At 37.1% G+C, this 17,118-nt stretch overlaps 1 protein-coding gene across 3 annotated transcripts in view; it reads right to left on the minus strand.

Annotated features, from left to right (window-relative positions):
* Nucleotides 1-8,206: 8,206 nt before the first annotated feature.
* The window catches only part of DYNC1I2 (dynein cytoplasmic 1 intermediate chain 2), a 54,899-nt gene continuing 45,987 nt past the window's right edge, over nt 8,207-17,118 (minus strand). For 2 of the 3 annotated variants that reach the window (XM_068968189.1, XM_068968190.1), the window contains 3 exons: nt 12,985-13,125; nt 11,015-11,140; nt 8,207-9,475 (listed from right to left, as the gene is read on the minus strand). In XM_068968189.1, the coding sequence (XP_068824290.1) occupies nt 9,362-9,475; nt 11,015-11,140; nt 12,985-13,125 (381 nt within the window). In that variant the 3' untranslated portion in view covers nt 8,207-9,361. The remainder of the gene's footprint in view (nt 9,476-11,014; nt 11,141-12,984; nt 13,126-17,118) is intronic. The other variant, XR_011144672.1, reaches the window with a different exon arrangement.

A 17,118-nucleotide genomic window follows, 5' to 3' on the forward strand; every position in this document is an offset into this window, starting at 1 on the left:
GGCAGATTCTTTACCACTGAGCCACCTGGGAAGCCCCACAGTTATACAATACCAATAACAAAATATCTGAAAAGAAAAAAAAATTACCCCACTTACAATGGCATCAAAACAGTAAAAGATTTAGAAATAAATTTAACCAAGGAAGTGAAAGATCTGTACAGTGAAAACTATGAGACTTTGATGAAAGAAACTGAAGAAGTCAAAAACAAATGGAAAGATATCCTGTGTTCACAAACTGGAAGAATTAATATTGCTAAAATGTCCATATTACCTAAAGTCATCTATAGAGTCAGTGTAATCCCTATCAAAATTCCCATGGCATTTTTCACAGGAATAGAAAAAATAATCCTAACATTCATATGAGATTTAAAACAAAAGACCCCAAATATCGAAAACAACCCCAAGAAAGAAAGAAGCCACTGGGATTACACTTCTTTGTTTCAAACTATACTACAAAGCTTTAGTAATTAAAGTAGTATGTTACTAGCATAACACACACACATAGATCAATAGAACAGAGAGCCCAGAAATAACCTGCTGCCTAAACAATCAACTAATATTTGATAAGGGAGCCAACAACACTCAACAGGGAAAGGACAGTCTCATCAATAAATGGTGCTGGGAAAACTGGATAACCACATGCAGGAAAATGACACCTCTATCTTACATCACTCACAAAAATTAACTTGAAATGGATTAAAGACTTAAACATAAGACTTGATCCCATCAAGCTCCTAGAAGAAAACAAAAAGCAGCTCCTTGATACTGATTAGTGTAGTGATATTTTAGATATGACACCAAGAGTACAAGCAACAAAGGAAAAATCAACAAGTAGGGCTACAAAGTAAAAACCTTCTGCACAGCAAAAAAAAAAAAGCAACATATGGAATGGGAGACAGTACTTGCAAAGCACATATCAAGCAATTAATAGCCAAAATATAGAAACCAAACAAACAATCTGATTAAAAGATGGATATAGAACCAAACATTTTTCCAAAGACAACATCCAGATATATGACGAGGTGCTTAACATCACTAATCATCAGGGAAATGTAAATCAAAACCTCATATGTTAGAACGGGTGTCATCAAGAAGACAAAAGTTGTGAGCATGGAAGGATAAGGGAACCCTTCCTTGTACCCTGTTGGTGGGAATGTAAATTGGTACAGCCACTATGGAAAACAGTACAATTCCTCAAGAAATAAAAAACAAAACTACCTTAGGGACCCAGCAATTCCACATCTGGGTATATATGCACAGGAATGAAAATAGGATATTAAAGAGATACACACTCTGTTTACTGCAGCATTATTCACAATAGCCAATATATGGAAACAACCTAAGTGTCCATCAGCAGATGAATGGACAGCAGTTATACAGACATACGTACAATGGAGTATTAGCCGTAAGAAACGAGGAGTTCCTGCCACTTGTGACAACATGTAGCTAATGCTAAACCTCTATCACACTACACCTACTTATATAAAGCAATATATGAACATATCAAATCAGTACATTGAACCCTGGCCTCCTGCACTGCATGTGGCTTCTTCACTGTCTGAGCCACCAGGGAAGCCTTTGTACACCTTAAACTTACACACTGTTACATAGTTTACTACATAACTCAGTAAAAATTTTAAAAATGGTACTCTATTGACTTTAGGAAAAAGCCTAGCACTACCCTCAGCTGCTTCATTTGAGAGGACCTCTTAATTCTATGCCTAGGCTCTTCTGTAGCTGTATCCCCATCTGCAGGGCCAACAGGGTATGACCACCTGCAGCGCATTTCATTTCAATCTAGGTCCTGTTTAAGGTACCTGGGACTCAAACTTCCTGCATAAACAGCTCAGCTTCCAGGCTCATTTTCCCAAAAATGTAGCCTTATATTTAAGGGTGGTCAAGAGGTGGCTCTTTGCAGGGGGACAAAACTTAGGCATATAGGCTGAAGAACCCACAGATGTTCCTTAGTGCCTATTAAGAAACTGAATGGTGGAAGAGGATGAGAGGAATGGACTGTGGGCTGGCTCTCCCCTGGCTACCACCTCTGGAATTCTGAGAATCGGAAAATTCTAAACTCCAAGCTGCATGTGCATGTTGTGTGAACATAATAGCTTGTTAGCTTGATTTTATAACATCAAAATATTTGACCTGTTTCCTCAGGCCCTGCAGATATTAGGGGGAGGAGTTAGGAAAGAGAAAGGCAGTGATTGCTAAATAGATTTCAGGCAGAGTCCTCCTTACCAGAGATGTCACAAGGGAGTCCTGATCAGTTGTAGGTAAGTCGACTACTTAAGAGCTACCATCATCTTCAGCCAGTGAACATTTACATTCCCATATCTAATCTGTTTCTTCCTGAAGTTTGAGTCAACCAGAAGGACAATAGAAAGTTATAAAATATCTTTATAGGTTCCTCAAAGCCAGAACACTAACCCTAATTCCTCTGTTACAAAGTTACTCCATGGTCCTTTTATGCCTGTGCCACTGTACGCAAGCTTATCTGAATAAAAAACTGGTTTGTTGGTAGACTAAGATCATAAAGGCAGTGTGGTATAGCGGTTAAGTACAAAACTCTATAATGAGAATGCTTGGGTTTAGTTCCTAGACTGTGAGCAGTTAATGTCCCCAAGCACAGCGACAACGTGCTGGACGTGGCCTGCCCCAGCTCAGGGAGAGCCCATTACATGTTTATTTTCCCAGCTCCACGTTCAGTGACATCATTGGTAGTTTGCTATTGGCCACGGTGGAAGTATTTACTCCACAAATTGTTCAAATTAGTTTCTGTTTATTAAGTTAGTAATAACAGTAGTTCCCACATTATAGGGGAGCTTAGATAAATGAGAATGTGTGTGTGTGTGAGAGAATCATGTAGCTAATGCTCAATAAATGCTACCAGTTAATACATGGTCAGAATATACTAAGGCCAGAGTTTACAAAGCAGAGGAAACAAACTTTGGAACCAGCGACACATACTTCCACTAAATATAAAGTGTTAGTACAAGATCTTTATACTACTGATCTTCCCAATTCTATTTCTTTGAAATTTATTTCATACACGTTCTGTGGTCTTTCTCAGTAGAGAAAGCAGGGGGAAGGGAGCTAAGATAAGATTAGACAGTAATCCTACCTAGCTGGTCAAGCCAGAAAGCCCTTTGTGGTAAAGCAGAGGTGTTGGTAGAGATCTCTGAATTTCTAAAAGCTTGTTTTTAACCTCTCACAGCCAAGAGAGAGAACCTACAAACTTGTGGGAGCTACTGAAGAGCAGGTAGTAAAACTGTTGGAAGTCATCACCTCCCATTATAACATGCCTCTTATTTGTACAGTGTTTCATTTTTACACAGCCCTGAAGACACTTGCTCGAATGTATGGTTAACTGAGTTTCAACCCAAGTTGACACTAAGTCTAAGACACTGAACTAGAAACACACATCTCAGGACCCTCATTTTTGAAGGGGTTTACCAACCAAACATTAGGATTTAGTTAGTTTCCTCTCAGTTGATATAATTCAAACTAAAGAACAGGATCTTTCATAATTAGCTTTTTAGGGCTTCTGATCTATGTGGATGTATTCTAGTTATTCTCATATAACACTGATATTACAGCAGCAACCGTTTTGCAACAGAGGATGATGGTCTAGAGAAATGAAAGACTCCCAAAATAAGGAGCAGGAAAACCCAGGGATAGTCTTCCATGAAGAATCACACTGTACTCCTTTATCTGATTTTTCAGCACAAAATATACAAGTCCTTTTAAATTCTACTTAAACTCCTGAGTTTCAGAAGGGCTAAGGCCATTTCTTCTGCCTTTGGAAGATGAAGCATCCTCCAAACCCATCTAATGACCCTTAGTGTACTGACAAATTCATTGATTGTATCAAACATTATTGGAAGTGGGGACAGTCAAGAAGGGCATAGTTATTTTACCAAGTATTTGTTATCAAGACAGGTTTTGACTTATTTCTGGAAATCATAACTTGGATATAATGCGACAGCACAGATCTGCTAATAAATTAGACAAAGGCTATTCCTGCAAGACTAATTTTAGGGCTTCCTCTAAGCCTGGCAACTACACACAGGTTCTTTAAGACTGAAGCTCCTCTTTCTAGTGACCATCTTCCCACAGTAAGCCCATGTTATTTCCAAGGGGACTGACCCTAGGGAGGGATGGGTACTTCCCCAGTTGTAACAGTTGAGTAACTACTGTTCCCCAGACTTTTGTGGGCATGACTGACTCTAGGAGGTAGCTGGATCACCTCTGTCTTCTCATTGATTTGAAAAAGGCATTCCACCTCTTCTAAGGCTCCAGATATTGTAATCCACATCTGAAACTAACATAAGAGCAAGAGCTACTTATCAACTAGAAATTGAATGGGTCTTTTTCCTACTGGCATAATCTGTAATTTTACCACAGAATGCAGTAAGAGAAAGTACTCCTAGGAAAAGTATCATTAAGGACAATAAATATTTCTCCCTCAGTTCAATGATACTCTTAAACACCTGAGGATTCAAATTGTGATGTGATTTCTTAGAATTAAAAACTTTTTGTTCGATACCAAGCCACCTAATCCTTAGATTAGCTTTTGTTACATTACCCAGATGGCTACATAAAGTGATCTCTCTCCATTCTTATATTCTTTAAAAAACAATCCATTATTTGTAGGGTACTTCATAATTTACAAGTCTTCACATACATCTCATGTAACCTTCACACAAAGCAAAAATTTTCATCACTTCACAGATGAGAATACTGATACTTTACCCAGGTGATATTACTGGAAATGGGGAGTATCAGGAAGAGAATTTGGGACTTTGAGACCAGTATTCTTTTTTTTCTTATACCAAGCCACCCTTAAGTATAAAAGATTCTGTTCCAAAGCATTTCTATTTGTTCATAAAGTTTTTTAAAAATCTAGTACAAAAATTCACAAAGATAAAATGACTTGCCATCAAAGCCTTACTGGTGGCACACTGATTTCCAGAGTCACACAGTCACGTCTCGGCATGTTCAGCACCACGTAGGTGTGTTCTACACCCTACACAATCACTGCCCTACAGCTTTCTGATCAAATCAAGTACATTACAAGAGAGGCAGGATAATACATTACCACGGACCTGAATAAATGACCTCACAAAGTGAAACAGACCTTTCTGAAAGCTTACCTGAGTGCAAGCTGTTCCATCCTCTGGCTGGGAACTGGTAATGGAATATTAAGAAGCTGAAACTGAGATTCCTGCTATGAAACTAACAACACAAAATACTGTAATTTTAGAAAAGTTTGTAAAAGATTGCTGATTGGCTATGTTTAAACTCTCAGTGGCCAGAAGCTACATTCTGAAAACTTAATACCAGAAATCCATTTTAACTTTTAAGAAGTTCAGGGATTGTGAACATGGCAGGCAGAGAATCTGTACATCTAAATTCCAACAAAAGGTCTGAGGGCACTGGCCTATTGAAAAAGGATTACAATATGATGACTATTCAGCGCCTTCCAGTTGGCATTCTGGCTAGGATATAGGATCTTTTTCTAAAATGTGTTTCTTATATGTGAAAAGGATTCAAAAATTATACCATATATTAAGTGCAAGCAAATTATTACCTTCTTAGAGCATTGAAATTGATTAGTTAAAAGAATGTTAATTGTAATCCTCTTCTTCAAAAGAAATCATAAACATGCTGCTCCCTTCTTGCCTTTGGGGCAAATTTCCTCTTCCTTGGTAGCACTAGAGACCCCGTCTGTAAACCAGATCTCTAAGTAAACAATTTCCTGCTTCTCCTAAGTTACTTCAGTCGTGTCTGAACTCTTTGCGACCCTATGGACTGTTAGCCCGCCAGGCTCCTCTGTCCATGGGATTCTTCAGGCAAGAATACCAGAGTGGATTGTCATGCCCTCCTCCAGGGGATCTTTCTGACCCAGGGATCAAACCTGCATCTCTCATGTCTCTTGCATTTGTAGGCAGCTTCTTTACCACTGGTGCCACCTGGGAAGCACTAAGTAATTTCTTCAGCATGTTTTTTAAATGAATAAAAAATAAAAGATTCCCAGGTATTTTTCTCAAACCTGTAAGGTCCCTAGTTGCCTAGCAATTAGCAAGGTAATAGCAGGAAAGCAAGAACTCCTTTCTTGGCTCTGGCTTGGTGGAGGGGCTGGACCTCAGTGGGAATCACCATCCCATAACTAAATCATCAAACAACGCAAAGCTATAGCTTTTTAGCTATAAGCCCAAGATTCAGGCGTAATACTGTCACGTTGGGTACTATGTTACGTTTGAAATAACTTGGTTCTCACAGCCACTGAGCAGCTGGAGTTGGAACTGAAGCTCTGTTCTCTGCAATGTACTTAATTCTACAGTTTTTTCTAATTATGAAATATCACAATGCCAACACTAAAATACCAGGATTGTGGGAAAGACATTTAAAAAGCATTGCCTGAGGACTTCCCTGGTGGGTCTGTGGTTAAGAATTTGCCTGCCAATGCAGGGGACACAGGTTTGATCCCTGCTCTGGGAAGACTCCACATGCTGTGGGGCAGCTAAGCCTGTGCACCACAACTACCAAGCCCACACGTGTCAGAGCCCATGCTCTGCAACGAGAAGCCCATACACTGCAGCTCGAGCGTCCCCTGCTCACCACAACTAGAGAAAGCTCGTGATGAAGGCCTAGTGCAGCCAAAAATACGTATTTTTAAAACTATGAAAAAATAAAAGCGAATGCCTGACAGAATGGAAAGATGAAAAACTATATTCTTCACACCAGATTTTTATTCACTCATTCAAACCCCTTTTCCATGTGGTTCAAGTGGTAGAGGTTACAATCTTTTACTACTAGCACAAAACAGAATGAATCAACATTCCTACAATACTGAAAGACTAGGATCATTCCTAAAGCTACTTGGCTTTACTTCTTACTCCTGAATTTTAAGTCATCCATTCCTTCAATATGCAATATCTCAGGATTATTGAAACAATGTTTTATATCTAGAGACTTTCTAAACTTTGTAGGGAACTAGATCTATAAACTGGAAGATTTTTTTTTTTTGGTTATTAATACAAAAAACGATTATTTCTGAGGTTTACAAGCTAACTGTCTGCAAAACTGAGTATTCTTCCTCTATTCAAAGGTAACCAACTTAATTTCTCATCAGAAAAGAAAATAACCAAACAACAAACACAAAATAAGAAATTAGCCAGAAAGCTACGGCTTGTTTCCCACTCAGGAAAAAAAGTATAACTGGTAACAAATACGGTACAATTTCCATAAGTGGATTTTTTTTTAAACTTGTAAGGTTTCCATTTCTAAAACAGAAGAGTTGAGACACTTTTCTAAGCAGCTTAATCTGTCAGAAGATTTCATATCAATATTTACACCCTCAGTACTTTGTATTTTGCTTTTACACAGTTAACTTTTTTTCAGTTAACTTTAAAAGGCAATTCCTCCCATTAAATTCGTGTGTTACTAAATATGTAGGCTAAAGTTAAATGGGCAAAGATAAAGGCCTACATTGTATTTTGGGGGAGAGGAAAGAAAGTTATTTCCCAAAAGCAAGAACTCTTTGATGAGAAGTATTTTTTACTAACACTTACCAATTTTATTCTTTCACAATTGGATGCATCAACTTGAGTCCAATGAGCATCTGGGTTTGCCATATCTCGTGATTTCCAACCTTAATCATAATTGTGTCTTCTTTTTTTGTACTCATTTATACAAATGGAGGGCAAGAATACAATAACTATTTTAGAGATTACATGAGTTCTATACTAAGACAGTGTGACCCTGCTAAGATTGAATTTTTGGCTCACAGACATTACTACCATGAGGTAACTTATTTGCTGCTGATATAAAAAATACTCTGGTATACAATAGGAAATTATGGGGTGTAAACCTATGAAAATTGAATATATAAAAATAGAGAGTTGCCTGAAGTAATTACAATCAATAATTTTAGAGGTGGAAGGAAATTTAGAAATCATCTAATCTTAACTCCTAGATAAAAAGTCAGATATAAAACTTGGTTGGCAAAAACCACACTTCTCATGAGTGCCAAAGCTAGAATTTGGGGTTAGTATTCCAGGTGAATTATTCCTCACAGTATACAATACTCATGGTTAAGAATAAATTACTTGGAAATTTATTTCCCAACAGATCTTTGTTAGATTAAGAAAATCAATCCAAACAAAAATGTTCAAAATCTGCTATCTATTCTTCCTTCTTAGTTCATGTTGCTGAATAAATGACAGTTAAACTTTAGAAGGACAAAAGGTCAAGGAACTAGACAACTTAAAGTGAATAAATTCAACATCTGAGCATAATCCTTTTCTCCAGTCCTGAAACAGGTTGATTTCAACACAAATTCTTGGATATTTGCCACTTAACTTTCAGGCTTATAGACCAAGTTGTAACAGACCTCAAGATGTGGAGTTGATTCAATGACAAAAACTTAATTTGAGCACTTTGCTTCATGGCTACTACAACCACAACCACAAAATCAACTTCTCTCAAAGGAGGTTTCAGTCTCAGAGGGCTCACATATCATCTCAATTAGCAAAAACAATAGGCAGCTTTCTGTTTATTCTTTACACCATGTATATCTTAGATGGGAAGAAAAAGGGAGTAAGACAAAAATTAACCTAGAAGAAGTTTTTTCACTTAGACAGATTACCTAGACATCAGCTCATAATGAACTGGGAGATCTACAGTATACTGTATGGTAATTTAAGGCACCAAGCTTTACAGGACTTGAAGTAGCTGCTTACAGCAGGAGCTTAAAGCAAGATGAAGATAGGAAACCTTATAAGAGAGACAGAATTTTATAAAATTTTAATTGCAAGGAGTAAATCAAAATGAAAATTTGAAAAGTTAAAGCGTATTTGTTTTTATTTATAGACACTTATCACAAGAAATGTAAAGAAAAAGAATATCAGAATGGAACTGGATAGTTTTCATGCTATAGCTACGAATAAACAGTGTTCCTACATATTATGGTTAGTGAGCACATTATCAGTATAACAGTGAATGGTGGTTATTTAAAAATATGTAGACCATAATCTGTGCTTTAGAAATAACTGTATATAGTGTTATAAGCTGAAAAGACATCAAAAGAATACCAAATATACACCTGTGTATAAGAATTCAGAAAAGGTTGCATTCTGTAAAGTCAATCAGCTGTATTAAAAATGACACAAATTCAAAACAAGATGCATGTTATATAAAAAAGGATTTTGTAAGACTTGCTTGCTGCCTTAAATCCATAGTTTAATCCACGAAATTTCCTTTTAATTATCATTTAGACAGATGCATGCAAATAGTTCTAGGATCTACTTCGAGTCTTCCCCAAATCCACTAAGGCTACATATTCTCTCTTCAGGAGCTAAGCAGGTATTCGGGTAGCTGCTTCCTCCTCTGCATCCGCTCGGTTTGCATTAATTTCTGCAAGTGTTCGGCCAAACCGTGCCCATTCATCATTTCGGGGGACAGCAATCTGCTGTTAGAAGAAACACAATGCTTTATGTACAATGAAATAAAAGATCATCTTACCCACTATTTTTCAGTGTTTTCAAATAATTTTTCCATTAAAAAGTAATAATTGACTTGAATGTCCCTTCCATAATTACAGCTACTATACCAATAATTTATAACATTTCAAAACAAAAGATAGTGTTTGAGAAGTGTGTTGTGACAGCCTCAGAAATGATTTTGCTATTATCAGCATCTGTGCAAGAGAGAATGACAATGATGCTCTGTAAATATAACTCCTACGCACTATCTCATGGATTTTCTGGTGAGCAGGAATTCCTGAAGAATTTTTACTTCTTGCACATGAGTATGAAGTAACTTTTGAAACATGGTTCATAAAAGGCTGGTTTCTTAAGTATTTTTGTTTGGAGTAAAAGATAATCTTTCTTGATGTATCTTAAACGTTTTGTCAAAAGGTATGCTGCTACTTACCAATTCAGTGACACACCAAGAGTAAAAGGGGAAAGGACGCTTGTGATATATTTCCCTCACTGAAGCAGTTCAATAACCAAAAATTTTTGACAGCTGTTATTATAATATTAGAGGAATCTAGTACGCCATATTAGGGCACAGAGCATTCAGTGTGGCAAATGGATGTGCCTGCTTCTAAATCTACTGTACGAATTTAGACTAGATGGGACAGTGATACCCAGTATTGTAGCTCCCAGACAAATGTACTATTTAAATTACTTGAAATAAAATTGAAAATTCAGTTATTCAATTGTTCTAGCCACATTTTAAGCGTTCAGTAGCTAATGGCTACCATGTTAGATGGTGCAGATACAGAGTAATTCTATCTATGCAGACAATTCAACTGGCTGCTCTAAATGATCCAATTTACCTCTCTCCAGGTGCAGTTGCTAGAGGCTGTGGGATTTCCAGAGAGGATGGAGAATCATAAGGCACAGCAAAAGAAAAGAGTGACTAAGGCACTAGCCAGGGCTAAAACATGAGGAAACCACCCCTGAGCATTGTGCACAGTCAACCCAAACAGTAAAGATGCGAGGGCTGCAACTCATCCTGTTGGGTTCACTCATAACGGCTTTGCAACAAGGCTCAAGGAGTCAAGAATGACATTTCACGTAGTCATTAGATAGCTCTTAAAAGATACTACTTTTTATTTGAGCTACCTGGTCCAAACAAATCTACGAATACAAAAAACAAAATCTTATCTCGATGTCAATTCTGTAAAGCCCCCAAGTCCAACTATGACTAAATTTCTTCTGCTCGAAGAATTTCTAATTTCCAGCAATGCATGCTGGAAAGTACTTTCAACATATGATACTACCCTCAACATTTGTTGCATAGGGACACAGGACATTCAGTTTAGAAAGGAAACTAATCTTAAGAGTTGCTTCTGTAATGAAAAGTAAGTTTTATCTTTATAAACACATGGGTTATTCAATTCATGAACCTCAAAGACTAGATTTAACCACAAAGATACTGTCACTATAGTTCCATGAAAGCTAAATAGATGTGTCAAAATTATAGGCAGTGAGCCCCATACCTCTCCCACATCATATATAACAATCTGTCCTTCAGAATCACCCACGGCAATCTCTCTTCCAGAATGGGTCCATCTTACACGATTAAGAGCAGGATTACCTTCCACAGAAATGCTTGCAGTTGGCACCTAAAGTCATTTAAAATACAGTTCAGTGTTAAAAGTTTCATCAGGATTTCTATAAACATGTAAAATAGTAATTCCTTTTTCTTCCAATCTGGCTAGGTTTTTGAAAACAAAGATGAAAATAGATAAAGAATTTCCCCAACTTTCTTCCTGTTCAGTGATACATTCTGAATGACATTACAGTCAATCCTTGAAAATGGTTTGGGAAAATAACTTAAGTCCTTTCGTAAGAAATCTTCACATGACTGGACACATCATTTTGAGAAATCTTCTCTTTAATAAAGGATTCTTTGTTGTTTTAACTTTTTTAAGAAGTCAAGCCGTTTGAAAACAGATGGCCAAAACCTCATTTAAAGAAACATCTCAGAAGCCCACATAAACAGATTACGGTTCAATTTTAGAGGACAGGAGTTACTTTTGTAGCTTGTGTCTCTGTTAGCTAAAACCTGTGATTTGATCCACAGATTCTACAGTTCATACCAAAGATGCGTATGGGTCAGTCCAAAGCCCTTGTCCCATGAACCATCTGGAGCAAGGCCAGAGGACAGCACCAACACCGTGGCACCACCCCTTGGATATGGCTGTGCCCTCTGCTATGCAGAGGGAAAAGAAATTATCTGCCACTCACAGAGCAAACCTTCAATGTCTGACTCAGAACAGAATCACAATAGTTTTAAATTTTTGAAACCTGATTAAAAATAATCCTTCTATTTGACACAAGTCATCCCCAAATGACTAATTTAACCTTCTAGAATGCCAAAATAGTTTAAGAGAAAAATTATAACTTAGCTTTATTGTGAGTTAAATTATAGAACAGATCCAAATTTAATTGTAACCACAAATGCCTAACATGAAAATCCAAATTAAGAAAATTGGTACCACTCTAGGTAACTAGAAATGTATAATTAAGTCCAGTCATGTATCCAGGACTCAATCTCTTTCCCTAGCAGTATCTGAATGTTGCTCTTCAAACTACTAGAGCAGAAGTTAGCATGATGTTAAAATACTTGTATTTCCAATATATAAATTCCTTGTCTTGTATAATCAACTAACTTACTTAGAGGATTATGATAACATATATTTAGCCACTAGAAATAAGAAGAGATGTGAGAAACAGTGGCTGTGGGAGAAGGCACCAAGAGACTTTCTCCTCAACAACTTTTATTGATAGAACTGCTAATGTTACTTCTTAACCACCACATTGCAATACAGAAACTCTAAGAACACTCTAAGCCTCTGCCTACATTAGTAAAAACAAACATAGTTAAAAATAAATAATAGCTGCAGTTAAATTTCATTCCAAATAAGTCATTTTAGTATAATAATTAGGAAATTTGATTATTTCTATATTAATTTTATAGTAAGAGTAACACTGTTTTAATCTTTCACAGAGCAAGTCATGAAAATACATTTTGTGTCACTCAAGTCAGCCTACAACTAATATTTATTGATAATATATACTTCTACCAAGGCTAAGAGATGATTCAGAAATTCAGAATTAAGGTTAACGTATGTCAACAGCCTGAAACTATCTGCTTTCTAGCCTATGAATGAAAAATATCCCAGTTGCCTTATGAATGAGACTTTGCCAGGACATGAAGAGATGTGACAATGCTTTCAGAAGTAAAAGGAATGCCCCAGTGCTCCTGGCAACAATATTTCTCCCTTCAGTTCTGCACAGCAGGCTGTTTATTATTTAGGGTACAAAGCTTATTTGCTTTCTTTGTGATGAAGCTACAATCACAGAGTCCTTTCACATTCCTTGGGATAAAAGGAATTTCACAAATTATTCAATAAATCTCCAATTTTCTATTTTTCAGTGCAATTTTTGTTATTTTCTTGCTCACCTCTGTGTCATTATTGAGATTCCACAAATCCAGCCTACCCATGCCATCCACACAGGCAAACAGGGCTGGGTGAGTGGGTGACCACATAACATCATAAACATAGTCTGAATTATCTTCAAATGAGTACAAAGGCTTGTTATTCTGAAAGGGAAAAGTTGATTTTTAGCACAGTCAAAATATGACATACATTCAACAAGTATGATAATATTTTATGATACTTAACTCAACCTAGAAAAAGTTCCTATAATCTGTTTCACTATAGAATTACCTGGAGTTATGAAGTACGAATCAACAACTGGATTGCATTTTCTATTTAACGTGTAGACACCATACTGTTTTTAAAAAGGAATAGGATGTGCTTTAAAAACATTTCAATGAGAAGATTCTGGAAAGATGAGAGCAATGGCAGTATGCTTTTTGAATCTCCTCTAAATCTCCCCATAAACCCAGACAAAGCACTGAGGATAGCAAAAACCAAAGATTCATAAACAACATCTACAACAAAATCAGGAGACAAAACTTCAAATGTTAACAGGTGGAAATCTTGGCCAACTATGAGATCTGCACGGCACATCTCTGTGAGAAGAAGTACAGGAAGGCACGAGGGCTTCTCACAGCTGGAGAATAGAACAGAAAAGCCTCACAGTACACAGTGGGTGATCACTGGACAGCATGGGGGTCAGTCTGAGAACAGCAGTAGAGACTGGGAGGGAGTCAACACAATTCCATTTACACACCGAAGGGAGACTCCATTATGATAGAAGTAAGGTCTAATGATGCAGTCTGAGCCCCGAAAAACTCGCAAATTAACAAATCAAAGCTCCCTTTCCAAGACCAAGTCTCACCAAAAAGAAACTGAAGGGAATGGAGTCCAAGTTGTGGAATACAGCACAATAGGGACAAGGGAAAGAGAAGGTTCAGATTAAGGTGGTGGAGAGGAACGGAAAAGATACATTTCAGCAAGTACAAGACACAGAGAGATATATATCCACTTTGCAAAAAACCCAGGAGAGCTTTAACCTAGACTACGAAACTAGAAAGCACTTCCCAGGTAGCTCAGTGGTAAAGAATCCACCTGCCAAGGCAGGAGCACAGGTTCCATCCCTGATTCAGGAAGATCCCCTGGAGAAGGAAATGGCAACCCACTCCAGTATTCTTGCCTGGAAAATCCCACGGACAGAAGAGTCTGGCGGGTTATAGTCCATGGGATCGCAAAGAGTAGGACACAACTGAGCGACTAAACAACATAAAACTAGGAAAGTTATCTATGCCCGTTCCCTCCTCCTTAAACACAGAGAAAAACTCATTTCACTACTAGATAATAAGGAACAAAAAAAAGGATCTCAGTCAAACCTCACACAAAGTTATTGTGACAGATCTTTAACGAGTGTAAGGATGTCATGACAATTAAATGTGAAAAGAACAGTCTTTTCAACAAGTGATGCTGGGACAACTGTATAGACACATGCAGAAGAATGAAGCTGGACCCCTCCTTCCCCACATCAAACCCAGAAATTAACTCAAAAATATCTTAGATCTGAATATAAGAGGTAAAACAGTACGTCTAAATACAAGAGGTAAAAACAGTAAAACTTAGGAGAAAGCACAGGAGTAAGTCATTGTGACTTTGGACTTGTCGATGATTTCTTAGATGAGATAAAAGCACAAATGACAACAAAAAAGTATATATATTGGGGTAAATCAAAATTTAAAACCCTTGTGCTTCAAATAATGCCCTCAAGAAAGTGAAAAGAGAGCCTATACAATGGGCAAAAATATTTGGAAATAATATATCTATAAGTAACTTGTACCTACAACTCTTAACAAAACTTTAATAAAAAGGCAAACAACCCAATTACAACTTGGGCAAAGTTTTAACAGGCATTTCTCCAGAGAAGATCTACAAATACAAATAAGCACTTGAAAAGATGTCCAATATCATTATCCACTATGGGAATGCAAATCAAAACCACAATGGAACATCATTTCATACCACTAGGACGGCTTAAATAAAATCCCCAAACCACTGAATTGTACACTGTAAAATGATGAATCTTATGGTATCTGAATTATATCTCAATAACACCGTTATTTTTTTAAAAAAGAAAAGATAAACTGAATGTTTTTGAAAGTGATAGACAGATGAGATTAACATAGACATACCTGTAACGGCAGGCCCTCAAAAAAACAAATCAAAGCAATATTATAGAATACAAAAATAATAATTTTAGAGAACTCTCCTAAAATAAAAGACAGCCTGAAATTCATATTAGAGTATCTTGTGTATCTACACAATCAATCCTTAAAAAAAAAAAAGAAAAAAAATTTTTATCATTCAGATTTTTAAAGACCAAGTTATGAGTGAGGTAATGAAAAAAAAATAGGATTGTCATCAGACTTTTTGACAATGCTTTTGCCAGAAAACAAGAATAACATATTTAAGGTAATCAAACAATGTAAACTGTAAATTTTATATACAGCCAAACTGGTTTCCCCAGTGGCTCAGTGGTAAAGAACCACCTGCAGTGCGGGAGAAACAGGAGACATGGGTTTGATCCCTGGGTCAGGAAGACCCCCTGGAGGAGGCCATGGCAACACACTACAGTATTTTCGCCTGAAGAATCCCATGGACAGAGGAGCCTGGCGGGCTACAGTGCCTGGGGTCACGAGAATTGGACATGACGGAAGTGATTTAGCAGATAGCACAAACTGACCTTCATAAACAGACTCTTGTGAATACAGGAATAATGCACCCATGAGCACCTCCTGAGGAATCTATTGCAGAAGAAGCTCCCGATCACCAAAAAGAACGAAGAGACGTCAACATAAGGACTGGGGGACACCAAGCTTCTCCTTACAGAATTATAAACAATCTGCAACTATACACAACAGTATGGACAGTACCACAGAATGCAAAATCCAGACTGTGAGAAACTAACAGGACAACCAATCTGGTTTCTTCAACAGCAGTAGCAGCAAGACAACAAGGCAGAGAAGGAAACCCTGTTTTTAAGAGAAGGGCTCAAAGGATGGGTCAATCACAAATAAATGAACCTCATCTGGATTCGGCTTCAAACAAATAAAAGGTAAAAAGAAAAAAAAATGTTTTAATTGAGCACCGATCGCCTATTTGATGAAATTAAGGAATCACTATTCATTTGGGGGGAGGGTACAACAATGATATGGTAGTATTACAGGTTTTTTGTTTTGTATATATAATACTGCATACTATAAGTCATTGTTTAAAATAATCCAGTGGTACAGAGGGAATGTATATAGGAACAGATCAAACAAGGTTGGTCATGTGTTGATAATTTTAGGAGCTAGGTAATGAGCACAACAGTTTAATTATACTCCTCTTTCTGCTTTTGTATTTGGAATTTTCTATAATAAAAAGCTTAAAATTATAAATCTAAAATTTTCCAGGTGTCAAAGTAAATGTCAACTGCAGGATTATCTTAAAAGCCCAAAAAAAAAATGTTTGTAATTAAGAAAATAAAAATTTTAACCGAACTTAAAATTAAGCTAAAAACAGTAAGAGTTTTCTTCCTTTTTAAGATCAGTATTTTCCTATAACTCCCCTCGGCAACAATCAGTATCACAATCATTTGCAGAGCTTTTAAGAAACCCAGATGCAGGGTCCCACCTTCAATGTGCATCATGAGTCCCTCTGGTGTTGCTGCACTAAAGGTTCTGATGCACATCACTGATTAACAAACACCCTGCATAGAAAGAGCAAGGAAAGATTAAAAAAAAAAAGCTTTCTTAAGTGAACAATGCAAAGAAATTGAGCAGAACAATAGAATGGCAAAGACTAGAGATCTCTTCAACAAAACTGGATACCAAGGGAACATTACAAGAAAAGATGGGCACAATAAAGGAGAGAAGTGGCAAGGACCTAACAGAAGCAGAAGAGATTAACAACAGTGGCAAGAATATACAGAAGAACTACACAATAATGTCTTAATGACCCGGATAACCACAATGGTGCGGTCATTCACCTGGAGCCAGACATCTGGGGTGTGAAATCAAGTGGGTCTTAAGAAGCATTACTATGAACAAAGCTAGTGGAGGTGATGGAATTCCAGCTGATTTAAAATCCTAAAAGATGATGCTGTTAAAATGCTGCACTCA

The sequence above is a fragment of the Capricornis sumatraensis genome, chromosome 3 (assembly GCF_032405125.1).
Source record: "Capricornis sumatraensis isolate serow.1 chromosome 3, serow.2, whole genome shotgun sequence".
In the NCBI taxonomy this organism is placed as follows: domain Eukaryota; kingdom Metazoa; phylum Chordata; class Mammalia; order Artiodactyla; family Bovidae; genus Capricornis; species Capricornis sumatraensis.